This window comes from Scyliorhinus torazame, chromosome 8 (genome assembly GCF_047496885.1).
Source record: "Scyliorhinus torazame isolate Kashiwa2021f chromosome 8, sScyTor2.1, whole genome shotgun sequence".
NCBI classification, from domain to species: domain Eukaryota; kingdom Metazoa; phylum Chordata; class Chondrichthyes; order Carcharhiniformes; family Scyliorhinidae; genus Scyliorhinus; species Scyliorhinus torazame.
In genome coordinates this window covers 122,471,273-122,485,814 of record NC_092714.1, presented here as the reverse complement: position 1 = coordinate 122,485,814, position 14,542 = coordinate 122,471,273, and the positions used below count along the sequence as shown (strand labels likewise).

The 14,542-nt window shown below is 45.5% G+C and overlaps 1 protein-coding gene across 4 annotated transcripts in view; it reads right to left on the bottom strand.

Moving 5' to 3' along the window:
- Window positions 1-14,542, bottom strand: part of map3k15 (mitogen-activated protein kinase kinase kinase 15) — a 220,834-nt gene that overhangs the window by 79,727 nt on the left and 126,565 nt on the right. For 3 of the 4 annotated variants that reach the window (XR_011948699.1, XM_072514132.1, XM_072514133.1), the window contains exons 13-15: window positions 13,896-13,980; window positions 8,925-9,058; window positions 979-1,106 (exon numbers count right to left, since the gene is read on the bottom strand). Coding sequence is in view for 3 of the 4 variants with exons in the window: in XM_072514132.1 (XP_072370233.1) it covers window positions 979-1,106; window positions 8,925-9,058; window positions 13,896-13,980 (347 nt within the window). In the remaining variant the exon portion in view is untranslated. The remainder of the gene's footprint in view (window positions 1-978; window positions 1,107-8,924; window positions 9,059-13,895; window positions 13,981-14,542) is intronic. The other variant, XM_072514134.1, reaches the window with a different exon arrangement.

The following is a 14,542-nucleotide window of genomic DNA, read 5'->3' as shown; positions in this document are numbered from 1 at the left end:
TGTCCTGCAGCTTCAATCCTCACTGCTGTGTAACATTGTCCAGAATGCAGTGCACCTACCTGACAATCTGGAAAATATGTCCAGTCCGCAAAATTTGGGACAAATCCAACCTAGCCAATTACTGCCCCATCAGTCTGCTCTCAATCATCAGCAAACTAATGGGAGATATCCTCATTTGTGCTATCATGTGGTACTTACTCAGCAATAACCTGTTCACTGATGCGCAGTTTGGGTTTTTCCAGGGCCACTTGGCTCCAGAACTCATTATAGCCTCAGTCCAATCATGGACAAAAGAGTTTTGTTTCATAAATTTAGAGTACCCAATTATTGTTTTCCCAATTAAGGGGCAATTTAATGTGGCAATCCACCTAACCAGCACATCTTTGGGTTCTGGGGGTGAAACCCACGCAGATACGGGGAGAATGTGCAAACTCCACACGTACAGTGACCCAGGGCCAGGTTTCAAAGCTGGGTCCTCAATGCAGCAGTCCCAGTGCTAACCACTGTGCCACTTGCCACCCTCATGGACAAAAGAGTTGAATTCAAGAGATGAAGTGGGAATGACTTGGACATAATTGAAGTCAATGTGAATCATGGAGAAAACTCTCTGTAATATCCCACGTGGGACCTACTGGGTGGGAAAGCTTGTCTTCCTCATGCTCCTTGTGGAGTGAGAGCTCATCCTCTAGGGGAGGGGTATCTCAATTTACCAATTTATATAAAGTCGGTTGGTAAGGCACTAACCAGGGCAAAGGAGGAACCCGCTAAGGATCTAGCGGGTAGTGTATATTGTTTGTGTAAATAAAACTTTGTTCTTTTTTTTGGATCTGAACTCTACCTCAGTGGATGCACTAAGTTTAATTTGTGTTGCCATAGGCTGTAAGGTACCTGTGAGCTGGGAGTTGGTAATTCCAACTAAACCCAGTCCAATATCGGCTTAAATTTGCTAGCGTAGCAGCAGGGATTTGATATACCTACCTCCAGGCACTTGCTCCATAAAGATCTTGATGTAACCATCTTCAGAAACTGAACCAAGGTACTGGACAATGTTCCTGTGCTTAAGATACTTGTATACAGCAATCTCTTCATGAAGGGGTTGGGAGTACCTTGGAATAAAACACAGCTATTTTCTAAAGATTAAGTGGCAAGAATTTTTATTCCATCATTAATAAGCATGATATTCATTGGGGATTTTATGATCAATATTTTTGAATTTTTGCACCAAGTATCAGCATCAAACACTTTCCATCTGGTTGAGCACAAGTTCAATACAGAATTAAATGATTTCCTTTAGAATGTATCTTTTGAAATATTCATATGTCAGGTTAGTTCGAAACAATGCAGCAGAAGTTCCACTGGATTGGTGGCAGGATAAGTGTTGAGCTTCCTCTTTCATTATTCCTACACTCCCCACATCCCTTTTCCTTGTGACTCCAATGGGAATTCTATGGGCCAAGGTCATTCTTTTGTTGACGATGAACTCCTCTACTTTTAGGGCAGAATTGTCCATGTTTTGCGCTAAGTGTGGTGGGTGGATTCCGCGATGTCAGAATGGTGGTATCCATGGGTGATTTTCTCTGAATCACCTGGTGGGTCGAAGGTCTGGACAGCCATATTTGAACACAACCCAAGCACGCACTGGGGTGACACGGTTGACATTCTTCTCCTCGCCAAGATTTAGGAGGAGGCCGCCGAGCTGGATAGGGGTCGCTCCTGTGGGGAAAGGGTGATCATCTTGTCCCAGCACACACATAGCGCTCTCTCTAGCCCACCAGTCTCCAGGCCACCTACAGAGATGGCTGAAAACCATGAGAACAAGTCTGCGAGCCACAAGAAGACTGCACCTCACTTCTTTCCCGACAATGTCAAGGCCTTGATCCAAGGTGTGTAGCACCCTAGGGCTGTGCTTTATTCCAGGGCTGGCTCCAGAAGGCACAACAATCTCACTTCTGTCCTGCAAAGAAAGTGCTTCTGGCCATCGCACCCACAATGCAATCCATGCAGTAAGCGGATGAATGCTCTCATCCACTCTGCCAGGTAAGTCAACCTTCAGCTCATTCCAATCTCACACTTAAATCCTGGCATCAAAGGCCTACTCTCCTCAGGGTTCGCACACAATCATTTGTGGGGTCGACATATCACCCACCGTCTCATGGAAACATGCACATTACCACCATCTCATCTATCATGTTGATAACACTCCATCCTTAGCCCATTCTGGAGAGGGGCTGATGACACACAGGGGGCATTCATGTTTCCCAACCACATCAACATCTCTTCCCATCACTTTCCTTTCTGTTCTCTTCATCCAGGACAAGCTGGTCCACAAAACACAGTAAAGACTGGGGGCGACATGGCTGACATCGTTCCCCTCACCCAGATTAAGCAGGATGCCACCGAGTTGACAATGGTGGACTTCCCCAGTGGGGAAAGTGTGATCAGCTTGTCCCAGCAACCTAGTACAGATCACACCTCCATGAGTTCATCACATCCTGATATTCACAGTGAGTGACAAGTAATCTTCCAACCTGCCAGCTCATGAACTCTCTTCCCTCTCTTGTTGGCAAAGCAGACCTGGTAAGACAACAGGGGCCAACATAAACCCTGTGCCCCAGGCCACCTCGGATTAGGAAGCTGGGGAAACCACCGAGAAAGAACCATCACCCGTGCACTTTCCCAGTGCAGAGATACGAACCTCGATGGGCATAGTTTTAGATGAGGCTCGGGCTCACCTCCTGGAGAACACCTCACTGCCACGTTGCCACAGCAGTCAGAGGCAGGACAGACCAGATCTCTGACACTTGCAGGATTGTTTGAGACTAGCCAGCCATTCAGACCGAGTCTGATGATGAGTCTCTGCAAGCCACCACCAACACAATTCTGGAGATGCAACAACAGGTGGCAGAACACCAGGCAGAGACACAGCAGTCTCTCAGCTGACTGGAGAAAAAGATGGAGGATTTGGGCCTTATTCTGTCTGATGTTGTGGCTCCGACATGCAAGTATCTTGAGGTCATCTCGAGCGGGTTGGCGACCACCATAGAGACTTTGGAACAACAGGCATTGTTGGATTTGCTCTCGATCCTTCACCCCATGGGGGGACACCATCATTGTCTCGACGAGAGGGGGATGAGGCATCTTGACCTCCCTCCAGATGTCCCTTTTCCTCACGGAGTCAGGGAGTAGCCCCAGGGCACCCACAGGGAAGATGAACGCCAGCCAGACATCCTTGGGACCTCCAATCAGTACACTGCTGGGGTGTCCAGCCATTCCGGTTCCCTTCTCTATCCATGACCCCATCCACTCCAGCTGTTCAGGTTGATGAGGGTGCATCTGTCCCTGATCAGGCGGTACTTAGCATGCCAGTGTCCTTCAGACCTTGAGCCAACAGAGGATGTCTGCCAATAGCATCACAAATATCAGGGCGTAGCAGTTAGCAGGCTGCCTCCACCTCTGCTGCAGATGCCGGATGTCGCACGCAGGCATAGTGGTAGTGTTAAGAAAATTAAGAAATATTGAAATCACTTTTGGGTCACTGTCAAAACATTACGCTTCTTGAATACAATTGATGTATGTAAATAGCTTGGTCAACCCAAGGCTTAGTGATTATGAAGATATGAAACCTCTTATTTCGAGGCTTCGCCATCCTCCCACTCATTGATATTCCCACTTCGATATGTCAACCTCCCTGAAGTTGGTTTCAATATGTCACGGAGATGTATTAAATCTTTAGTGGATGTCCGTGCTTATTGTGCGAGTAATCCTTTTTCCTCACATCACATCATTGTGTGAGGGCAGCTCAACAGCCTTGAGGGATTAGCAGCAGTTGTGTCTCCTCAGCGGTAGTGACAAAAACAAGACTTAGAAGGGAGGATGAAATCTCTGAAGATGTCCGCATGTTCATGTCTGTTGTAGTTTCTCATTGATTTGGTGATGACTGCATCAAGTAAGTTGCTGCACCATTCTCGCTGTTGCATCCATTTTCCTTTCCTGAAGCGAGGTGCAAGGTGCACCGCTGACCTTCTTAAAGATCATGGCCTGTTGAATCAGGCACCAATGTGTATGATGTAATTCTGATGATCGCACATCGGTTAATGGAATTGATGGAATGGCAGCTTCTTTGGGTGATAAACATTAGGGACTGCCGGCATGGAGCTCTCACAGAGACACACATGCAGTCTATCACACCCTGCACTCCCGGAAAGCCTGAGAAAGCTACAGCTCACTGCACTGAACCTTACAGTCTGGATATCTTCATCGAGGTTAAGCCTGACATGCTGTAGAGGGCATCTGTAACCTCCAATGTGACATCACTGAAATTTCACATCTGAATCTCGCGGTGGTTACAGAAGGTTTAAATTAAATGCCCGACCTGACCTGGCTCAGTGCACCAACCTCATATCTGTCATACTCCAATTGGCTAGACAGCTGGTTCGTGATGCAGAGCGAGGCCAACAGTGCGGGTTCAATTCCTGTACCTGAGGTTATTCATGAAGGCCCCGCCTTCTCAACCTTTCCCCTCGCCTGAGGTGTGGTGATCCAAAATCGCCACCAGTCAGCCCTCCCCCTCAAAGGGGAAAGCAGCCTGTGGTCATCTGGGATGAAATGAAAATGAAAATGAAAATCGCTTTTTGTCACAAGTAGGCTTCAAATGAAGTTACTGTGAAAAGCCCCTAGTCGCCACATTCCGGCGCCTGTTTGGGGAGGCTGTTACGGGAACTTGATGGCAACTTTACTTTACTCACAAACAGCAAGTGGCTCACGGTTAATGACAGAATGGCATTTGACCTGTTGTGAACAACAATTCTAGAAAGCATATGAGAGTCTCCCTTTCATGGGATGCCGTATGTGCAACACCTGTGCCTGCTTCATGGTTGCCTGCATTCCCAAATTTCATATTCCTGTCTGTTTTATTGCTGAAAAGCAGCAACTGTGATAGCAAGGCAGAGACATCTACAGTTCCTTGTTACAGTGTGGCAAAAGGCACACTTGGGGGATGGGACATTGGACAAGGCAGCCTCTACGATTTAGCTGCAACCTCCATCCTGGGTGGGATGAAAAATCAGGGTTCAACTGTGTCTGGGGACTGAGGTGTGAGTCTGATTGCGCTAGCCAGGCACACTTGGCACCATCTCTCCACTGATATTTACATTTTACAAGGCTGCAGCTCCCTCAGACAGTTCCACAGCGGCTTTCCCCCTGAGGAAGCCCAATGGAAGTGCCAGCCCACACTTTTTTCAGCACCTGCCCTTTCCCCACTGCCCTGACAGAGCTCAGCATTTCACAGAGCACATTTCACACTGGGTGGCCGTTAATTGGCCGGCCAGAGTAATATCGCATTAATAATACGACCTCAGGCGGGAGGGGGTTTCACAGCTGCACCCGCTCACGCTGACTTCGGGCTGCACTGAATGTAAAATTCAGGCCTAGTACTTATTTCATATCAAACTTTCCCGGGCTGTTCTGCACTGCTCCACTGTGAATCTTTCCAAAAACATGAGTACGGTATGAGGGTCGGGATTCTCTGGTCCCACATCAGCGCACCCCCGTCTGTGGTTTCCCAGCAGCATGGGGTGGCTTCAATGGAAAATCTCATTGACAGCGAGGAGGGGAAGAGGGAATCCCACCACCAGTGAACGGCGTGCCACCGAGATGCATACGGCTGGGTGACCAGAGGATCCCGCTCAAGATGTCAGTTGTCACTCAGAGGCAGCAACCTCGTCTCTGAGTCAGATTGTGTGTTTCAGTCACACCGTAGAAACCAGAGCATAAAATCTTCCTGTACAGTACTGAGGGAGTGTGATATAAATGTAAATGTTGCCACAGTACCAGAGGACCATAGCCTTCTCTTCCCTTTGAATGCTGACGAATGGTGATTTAACCTTAGGGTCACCATCCCTCAGGCGAGGGGCAAGTTTGAGAAGGTGGGGCCTTCATGAATGACCTTCGCCGGCACAGGAATTGAACCCACTGTTGGCATCGCTTGACAACACGAACCAGCTGTCCAGCCAACTGAGCTGCTGCACCCTCAGAGATGCCACGTTTTACATGAGACACAAAACTGTAGCCCCCTCGATGTCTCAGATGTATGTAAAAAGATTCCCCATTATGCTATTTGAAGAAAAGGAATTGTCCCTAATTTCTTGGTCAATATTTCACACTTAAGCAACTCCGAAAAACATATTAACTGGTCATGAACATCTTGCTGTTTATGGGATCTTCCAAAAATTCTTCATGGTTGTAAAGTATTTTCGGGAAATCATGAAAATTACAACACAATACAAATCTTTCCTTTTTGCTAACCGCTTTCATAGCTCTGCTTCTCCTGCTATAAAAATCAATAGCAATGTCCAATTAGCCTGATTAACACTGCTTTGATTGCTGCTGACACATACACTGAAGCGGAACGATACTGGGTGACCTGGCAGTAGTACGATCTATTGCCCCAAGATTGATTTTCCATGTGCATAGATGTCTTTTTACTGAGCTCTGGAGATTTATTGAGCTGATGAATAAACAATTGAGTTTCTGATGTACTCGCTGTCTGGAAAGTTTCCTGCTAAATGCAATCACATTTTGGATAGCCAATTTACTGTTTGTACTCATTCACTAATCTCTGCCTCCTTGGCAGTGTCACTTTCTGCTCTTAACACAGAGTATTGATCCAAGTGAGCATTGCTTTTAGTACTCAGATGGATAAAGACAATCAAATACCATCCACTTCCACATCAATTGGGTGTTGCACCAACAGATATTTTGTTGAGGGAGTGATAGACTGGTACTGCACTGAATCTGGCCATTCTGTCTGGTGTGGCTGTGCCAGAATAAATGTGAGCTTGATCAATTCAAAGTGTGATGCAGACTGTTGGAGATTATTACACTCCATCTGCTTGGAATCTACAGACAGGGATATCTGAGAAATTGCTTATTAAATAATTACTCCCTACATATCTTGCATTGAGTTTTTAACATATTTTAAAATATATTTCCACTGCAAAACAGTGTTTCTAGTATAAGGCCTTATATTGTCCCCACTAGTCCCTGCTGAGGCTGCACCTGGAGTACATGGAGACATAGATGTCTGTGTGCCCTCGGGTAAGACAAGTCTGAGGACACTACAGCAAGCCAGACAGGCCCTGGAGAGGTGTTCAGGTTGTTGAGGGCAGTGCTGCCATGGGCACAGCCATCGAGTGGGGGAGTGCAGGATCCAAAAACGAGAGCCCCGTACCAGAACCTGCTAGGAGGCTTACCAAGGTTACCACCAATACCAGCAGCAAGAATACATTGGGAACGCCACCTGACTCATTCCCATGCCAAGTCTTCCTACCTCCCAGTCTATCTCCAAAAGGCTGGTGAAATTCAGCCCTATTTCTTTTGTACAAAACCCAATGCAACTATCTTGAGTTTATCAGGGTTCTCAATTTACACAAATAAATGGAAAAACTTCTCAAAGTAGAAAAAGAGTACCAAGGGCTGAATATTCACCTAGAGGTGGGCAACAGGAGTCAGGAAATATCCTCCTTGAGAGAAAGTAACTGCAAAGTCAGGATTTTCGATTTGCGTTTCAGTGCTGGGGGAGGGGGGTGGGTGGGGGGAGGTAACTGCAGTCAGGTCCGTCATTCCCTTTACGAGTTTGGAGGCAACCTCGCGGCTGCCGAGTGTGGAGGCAGGCTATTTAACGACCTACCTTGGCACTCTGGGACTACTAGTTGTAAGAAATAAAACAGAAAACACCCTTCACACCCCCTCAACCCCCATGCCTGATTTATGCCAAACTGTGCGCCTCCAACCATTCCCATGGTTCCTCATATCCTCCATCCCATGCCATGCCCCTACCACACCCCTCATACCCTTGATGCCAAACTATTTATCTGTACCACCGCACCTCCCTTATGGGTCCTCATATTTCCCATGCCAACATGTCCAGTTGCCCAGTATATATTGTCATGTGAGGGTCCCTTTAAGAAAAGTATGTTTTATCAACTAGCTGCAGTGATGTCATTGTGTGGGTGGAGCTGGAATGTGATTCTGCTTTTTACTTTTGTTTTGAGCTAGAAGGCTCTGTGTTTTAGTTTCACTTTCAGTTGGAGAGCTGCATTCAAACTAAGCAGATGTATACTGGTGTCTCTCTGCATGTTAAACAAGGTGTTTAGATCACTTGATAATTTAAGAGTGATAACTGTTCTCTGTGGAGAATTCAAACCTACTGTCTTTGTTAAAAAGTGTTTTGGCTTGTGGATGTTGTTCGGAAAGTTACTAAGGGTTGCCTATAGAGTACTGTATCTATTTTTTTTGTGGGGGGGGGGGGGTTATCAGTGTTGGTAGTTGATAAGATGTTTACTGTGGGTTTATAAAATGTTAACTGGATTCATAGAATAAACACTGTTTTTGTTTTTAAAATACTTTAGATCTCTGTTGCATTACACCTGTAAAGTGGGCCCTTGTGCCCCCCATAACCAAAATCTATTAAAAGTTGTGGGTCAGGTGAACTCCATAATACACTTTGGTGTTCTCTAAACCCTGGCCCATAACAATATACTCTGTACATAACCAATGAACCCTATAGTAGCATGTCTTGTGTAAAAAAACCTTTAAAAAGTAATTCATTCATAAAATAAGTTTTTACTATAGCCCTAAAAAAGTGACAATCAACCAGAGCTTTAACGTATCACTCTGCTCGGGATCAATTAAGGTTGGCAACAAATGCTGACTTTACCACGGAACTCGCATCCTATGAAAGAATAAAGAAAACATAGCAGAAACCGCAAGCATATGATGCCTCTTTATTTTGTGTAAACAATCATGGAAGGTTGTGGATATTAACTCTGAAATATCTGTGAAAAGAGGTATGCAGCAAACTTTATTAACCACCAATTAATATATGTTTTGTCTCAGGAAGCTCAGGCCAGTTATTCAAATCTCACCTGCTGTCTTTCTCTGGTACCTCTTTGATTGCTATCCTCACTTGATTGCTGAGATCCCGTCCAGCATAGACCACTCCATATGTGCCTTTACCTAATACTACCCTTTCTTCAGTCTCTTCATAGTCATACTCAAACTGCAAGGGAAGAGAAGGGAAACATAATTAGCCAATGATGGAATCTTGTGGTCCTGCCAATGGTGTATCCCCGCCATGGGTTTCCTGGTGGTGTGGGTGGATCCACAGGAAGTTCCATTGACATCAGCGAGACCAGAAGATCCTGCCATCAGCCAATGGTGGGCCACCTCCTGCCACGGGAAACCTGGAGGAGCCAGAGATTCTCATCCCAGATTTCTAGCCCTGCAAATCCATGTGTTTTTAATTCTGATCAAAATTGCTGGCTTCATCCTGCTGGGAACCTCTATGGTCATCTAAATATCTGGAATCAGGTTTTGTGCTATTGTAGTTGGAAGTGGTTTCCAGACCTCCATCTGTCTGGAGGGAGAGAGCATCATTGTGGAGACTAGCCATTCACTACAATTTGGGCAGCTCCAACCAAAACCCCAAAGTTCCACAGTAACTATAAGCTCTACCTTTTAAGGAAGTCAATCAGGTTATGAGGAAGTCTGTGGCCTTTTGGATTTCAGGCTTGGACCCCAAGAGGGGATGTCACATCCATCCCTTGAGGTCAAAATAAATGCCTGATTTCTCTGTGCATACCAGTCGCTGGAGCAACCCAGGCCAGAGTCAGGGAAACTTGAAACATGTAACTTGGGAGATGTCTCCCCAGCAGAGAGGGGAACCTCTGTTTAGAATGGGTGTAAGTTCCACCACAAGCAAGGCATTCAGTAAACTAGCGGTTTAGGTTGGAAACCACTGGATCTGGGTCCCAGTCTAATTTGCAGACATTCATGCACTCTTCCGTCCATCTTCTACTCAGCACATAAGGGACAAAGGACAGAATGCAAAACAAATGTCCATTAGCATTGCAAACACAAGGTTATTTAATTGTACTGTACAGTCAGACACATGGGAACAAAATTGATCAGCAGCAAAAACGTTAAATGAACATCAGCAAAGCATTAAAAGTTTTACATTGTTCCCGATTTTCTTTTCTTTTCACGCTCAAGACTATGTTAAAAGTGAACTGCTTTTCCTCTCATGCTAATTCCTACTGTACTCCAACAAAATCTCAGGGAAAGGCCAAGCAATATCATAGTGCTGTCCTCTTAAGTGACACAACTGCCTTGAAAATATTCCATATGATTTGAGTGGACAAATGCTCAACACAATCATCTGAAATTCCTCTTACTCTTCGGAGCATAAGGGTACCTCGCATAATGTGGGACTGAGAAACAATGCCACCCACAGCGTGATGTAAAAAGACATACAATCTGAGACTAAGGTCAGTTGTGGACTGAACTGAGACCTGCGCAGAAGCCAGCATGGAGTGAGCTCATAACTATGTACGTATATACAGGGTATAACCCAAGCTACATATGTTATTAATACCATTTATTCAACCAGAACCAAAAAGGTAATAATTTCTGGATTACAAGCTAATTGGCATAGGGTCAATAAGATTAAAGAGCTAAATGCGTGGCTCAAAGATTGGTGTGGGAGAAATGGGTTTAAATTCATGGGACATTTGCACCAGAACTGGGGAAGAGGGGACCAGTTTCAATGGGACAGTCTTCAACTGAGTCATGCTGGGACCAAAGTCCTGGTGAATCGCATAACTAGGGCTGTAGATAGGGCTTTAAAAAATAGTGGGAGGGAGGGTTCAGTTGTATGGAGAATTAGAAAATCTAAGTTAAAGGTAAAGGTAGAAGTGCAGGTTAATGATGAGGACCTTAATACCGAGGGCTCGGGAGAGGTTAGTAATGTTTCTCGTACATGTAATAGAACAGAGAGTATAGAAGGTGGCAGGAATCTAACTTCAGGTAGAGCATAAAGGGGACAAATATGAGAAGGGGGGCAGTCAACGCAGGACTGAGGGTGTTGTACCTAAATGCGCGCAGTATACAAAACAAGGAAAATAAGCTTGTTGAGCACATTGAAATTGGTCGGTACAATGTTGTGGGCATCACATACACATGGCTGCAAGGGGAACAGGGCTGGGATCTAAATATACAAGGATATGTGTCCTATCAAAAGGACAGGCAGATGAGAAAAGGGGTTGGTGTTGCATTGTTAGTAAGGAAAGAAATTAAATTGATAGCAAGAAGCGATATAGTATCAGAAGGCATAGAATCTCTCTGGGTAGAGTTGAGGAATCGCAAAGGAAAAAAGACTTTGATGGGAGTTATGTACAGAACCCTGAGCAGTAGTCAGGATGTGGGGTCGAAAATAAATCAGGAGATAGAAAAGGCATATAAGAAAGGCAATATTGCAATCATCATCGGGGACTTCAATTTGCAGGTGGACTGGGAAAATCAGGTTGGTAGCAGATCCCAAGAAAAGGAATTTGTGGAATGTCTACAAGATAGTTGTTTGGAGCAGCTTGTGGTAGAGCCCACTAGGGAACAAGCAATTCTGGATTTGGTGATGTGTAATGAGGCAGACTTGATTAGGGAACATAAGGTGAAGGAATCCTTAGGGAGCAGTGACCACAATATGATAGAATTTGCCCTGCAGTTTGAGAGGGAGAAGCTAGAATCAGATTTTACAATTGAATAACGGTAACTACAAAGACATGAGGGAGTAGCTGGCCAGAGTTGATTGAAAGGGGAGCCCAGCAGGGAAGACAGTGGACCAGCAATGGCAGGAGTTTTGGGGGTTATTTGGGAGGCACAACAGAAATTCATCCCAAGGAGGAGGAAACATACTTCAGGGAGGATGAGGCATCTATGGCTGATGAGGGAAACCAAGGACAGCATAAAAGCAAAAGAAAAAGCATACAAAGTGACAAGGATTAGTGGGAAGCCTGAGGATTGGGAAGCCTTTAAAAGTGAGCCAGGGACAACTAAAGAGGTTTTTTCAATATATAAAAGGTAAGACAGTGGCAAAAATAGACATTGGACCACTGGAAAATTAGGCTGGAGCAGTAGTAATAGGAAACAAAGAAATGGCAGAGGAACTGAATAGTTACTTTGCATCAGTCTTCACGATGGAAGACATTAGTGGGATACCAGAACTTCAGGAGAATCAACGGGCAGAGGTGAGTGTAGGGGCCATCACTAAGGAGAAGGCTCTGGAGAAACTGAAAGGTCCGAAGGTGGATAAATCACCTGGACCGGATGAACTGCACCCCAGGGTTCTAAAGGAGATAGCTGAGGAGATTGTGGAGGGATTGGTGGAGATCTTTCACGGATCCAGGTTCAATTCCGGCTTGGGTAACTGTCTGTGTGGAGTTTGCACTTTCTCATGGGTTTCCTCCGGATGCTCCGGTTTCCTCCCACTGTCCAAAGATGTGCAGGTTAGGTGGATTGACCATGCTAAATTGCCCCTTAGTGTCCAAACGGTTAGGGGGTTACTGGGTTACGGGATAGGGTGGAGGCATGGGCTTAAGTAGGGTGCTCTTTCCAAGGGCCGGTGCAGGCTTAATGGGCCAAATGGCCTCCTTCTGCACTGTAAATTCTATGATTTTATGATTAACGATCTGGAAGAAGGAACTGAAGGCACTGTTGCTAAGTTTGCAGATGGTACAAAGATATGCAGAGGGACAGGTAGTATTGAGGAAGCAGGGGTGCTGCAGAGGACTTGGACAGGCCGGGAGAGTGGGCAAAGAAGTGGTTGATGGAATACAATGTGGAAAATTGTGAGGTTATGCACTTTGGTTGGAAGAATGGAGGCATAGACTATTTTCTAAATGGGAAAAGGCTGAGGAAATCAGAAGCACAAAGGGAATTAGGAAGCCTAGTTCAAGATTCTCTTAAGGATATCGTGCAGGTTCAGTCAGCAGTTAGGAAGGCAAACGCAATGTTAGCATTCATGTCAAGAGGACTCGAATACAAGAACAGGGAAGTACTTCTGAGGCTGTATAAGGCTGTGGTGAGATCCCTTTTGGAGTATTGTGAGCAGTATCTAAGGAAAGATGTGTTGGCCTTGGTAAGGGTCCAGAGGAGGTTCACAAGAATGATCACTGGAATGAAGAACTTGTCATATGAGGAGCGGATGCGGACTCTGGGCCTGTACTCTTTGGAGTTTAGAAGGATGAGGGGGGATCTTAATGAAATTTACAGGATAATGCGAGGCTGATAGAATGGATGTGGAGAGGATTTTTCCATGGGTATTCCATTTTAAAACTGAGATGAGGAGGAATTTTTTCAGCCAGAGGGTGGTGAATCTGTGGAACTCTTTGCTGCAGAAGGCTGTGGAGGTCAAATCAATGACGGAAATAGATATGTTGTTGATTAATAAGGGGATGGTGGTTATGGGAAGAAGGGAGGAAAATGGGGATGAGAAACATATCAGGCATGATTGAATGGTGGAGCAGACTCGATGGGCTGAATGTCCTAATTCAGCTCCTATGTCTTATGATCGAACCATACAAGTGGGCAGCGCGGGAGCATGGTGGTTAGCACAGTTGCTTAACAGCTCCAGGGTCCCAGGTGCGATTCCCGGTTGGGTCACTGTCTGTGCAGAGTCTGCACGTTCTCCCTGTGTCTGCGTGGGTTTCCTCCGGGTGCGCCGGTTTCCTCCCACAGTCCAAAGATGTGCGGGTTAGGTGGATTGACCATGCTAAATTGCCCTTAGTGTCCGAAAAATGTTAAGTGGGGGTTACTGGGTTACGGGGATAGGGTAGAGACAGTAGGGTGCTCTTTGTAAGGGCCGGTGCAGACTCGATGGGCCAAATGGCCTCCTTCTGCACTGTAAATTCTATGACTCAGAACCTCTTTGTGAGAGCTACTGTACAGACAACCTCCCACAGAACCTCCAGTAGATTTCTGAGCAGATCCTCGCACAAAGCTGATACATTTAAAGGGATCACCAGAGACCTGCAGCTGCCATAAAGAACTGTCCACCATCATACCTCCAGTGTATCACCATTAGTGTCGCCCTCCAGTTCCCCATTGCTGGCTGCTTCATCATTCATTTCTTTAACCAAGCGACAAAACCTGTAAGATGGTTGCAAAATAATTTGGGGTCAATGGCAGAGAATTTAAAGCACCCAAGCATGCAGGAGTTATGCTGTAAATTATATTCATCCAAGTTGGTGAAAATAAATAAAAAGCAGAGAGGCCATGAAAATTCGCAGGCATTTTGGTACACTCCGCACCGTCTCTCCAGCCAAAGGGTCAGGAGAACAGGATGAATTCATCACTGGAAGATGGTAGGAAGCAAGGTTTTTGGAAAATTGGTATCAGTTTTGGGAAAGGTGGGACCTCTACACATCCAGGACAAATGTCCTCGCAGGGCAGTTTGCTTGTGCTTTTCAAGAAAGTTGAAAGTAACTTGGTAGAAGGATGTAACATTCGAAAGAAAACAGAAAAAGGTCTCGGAGAGATAGAGAACACTCGATTAAGAAATATTGAGGCATTAGAGGTTTCAGAGTAAGAGGGGATGTATTAAGGTTTAAATTACATTTACAATGTGGAAGAGAGGCTCAAGTATAGTTTAAAATTGGTCCGCCTCAGGTGCAGATAGACATCACAGGGATATGATATTGTGGAGGCCTGG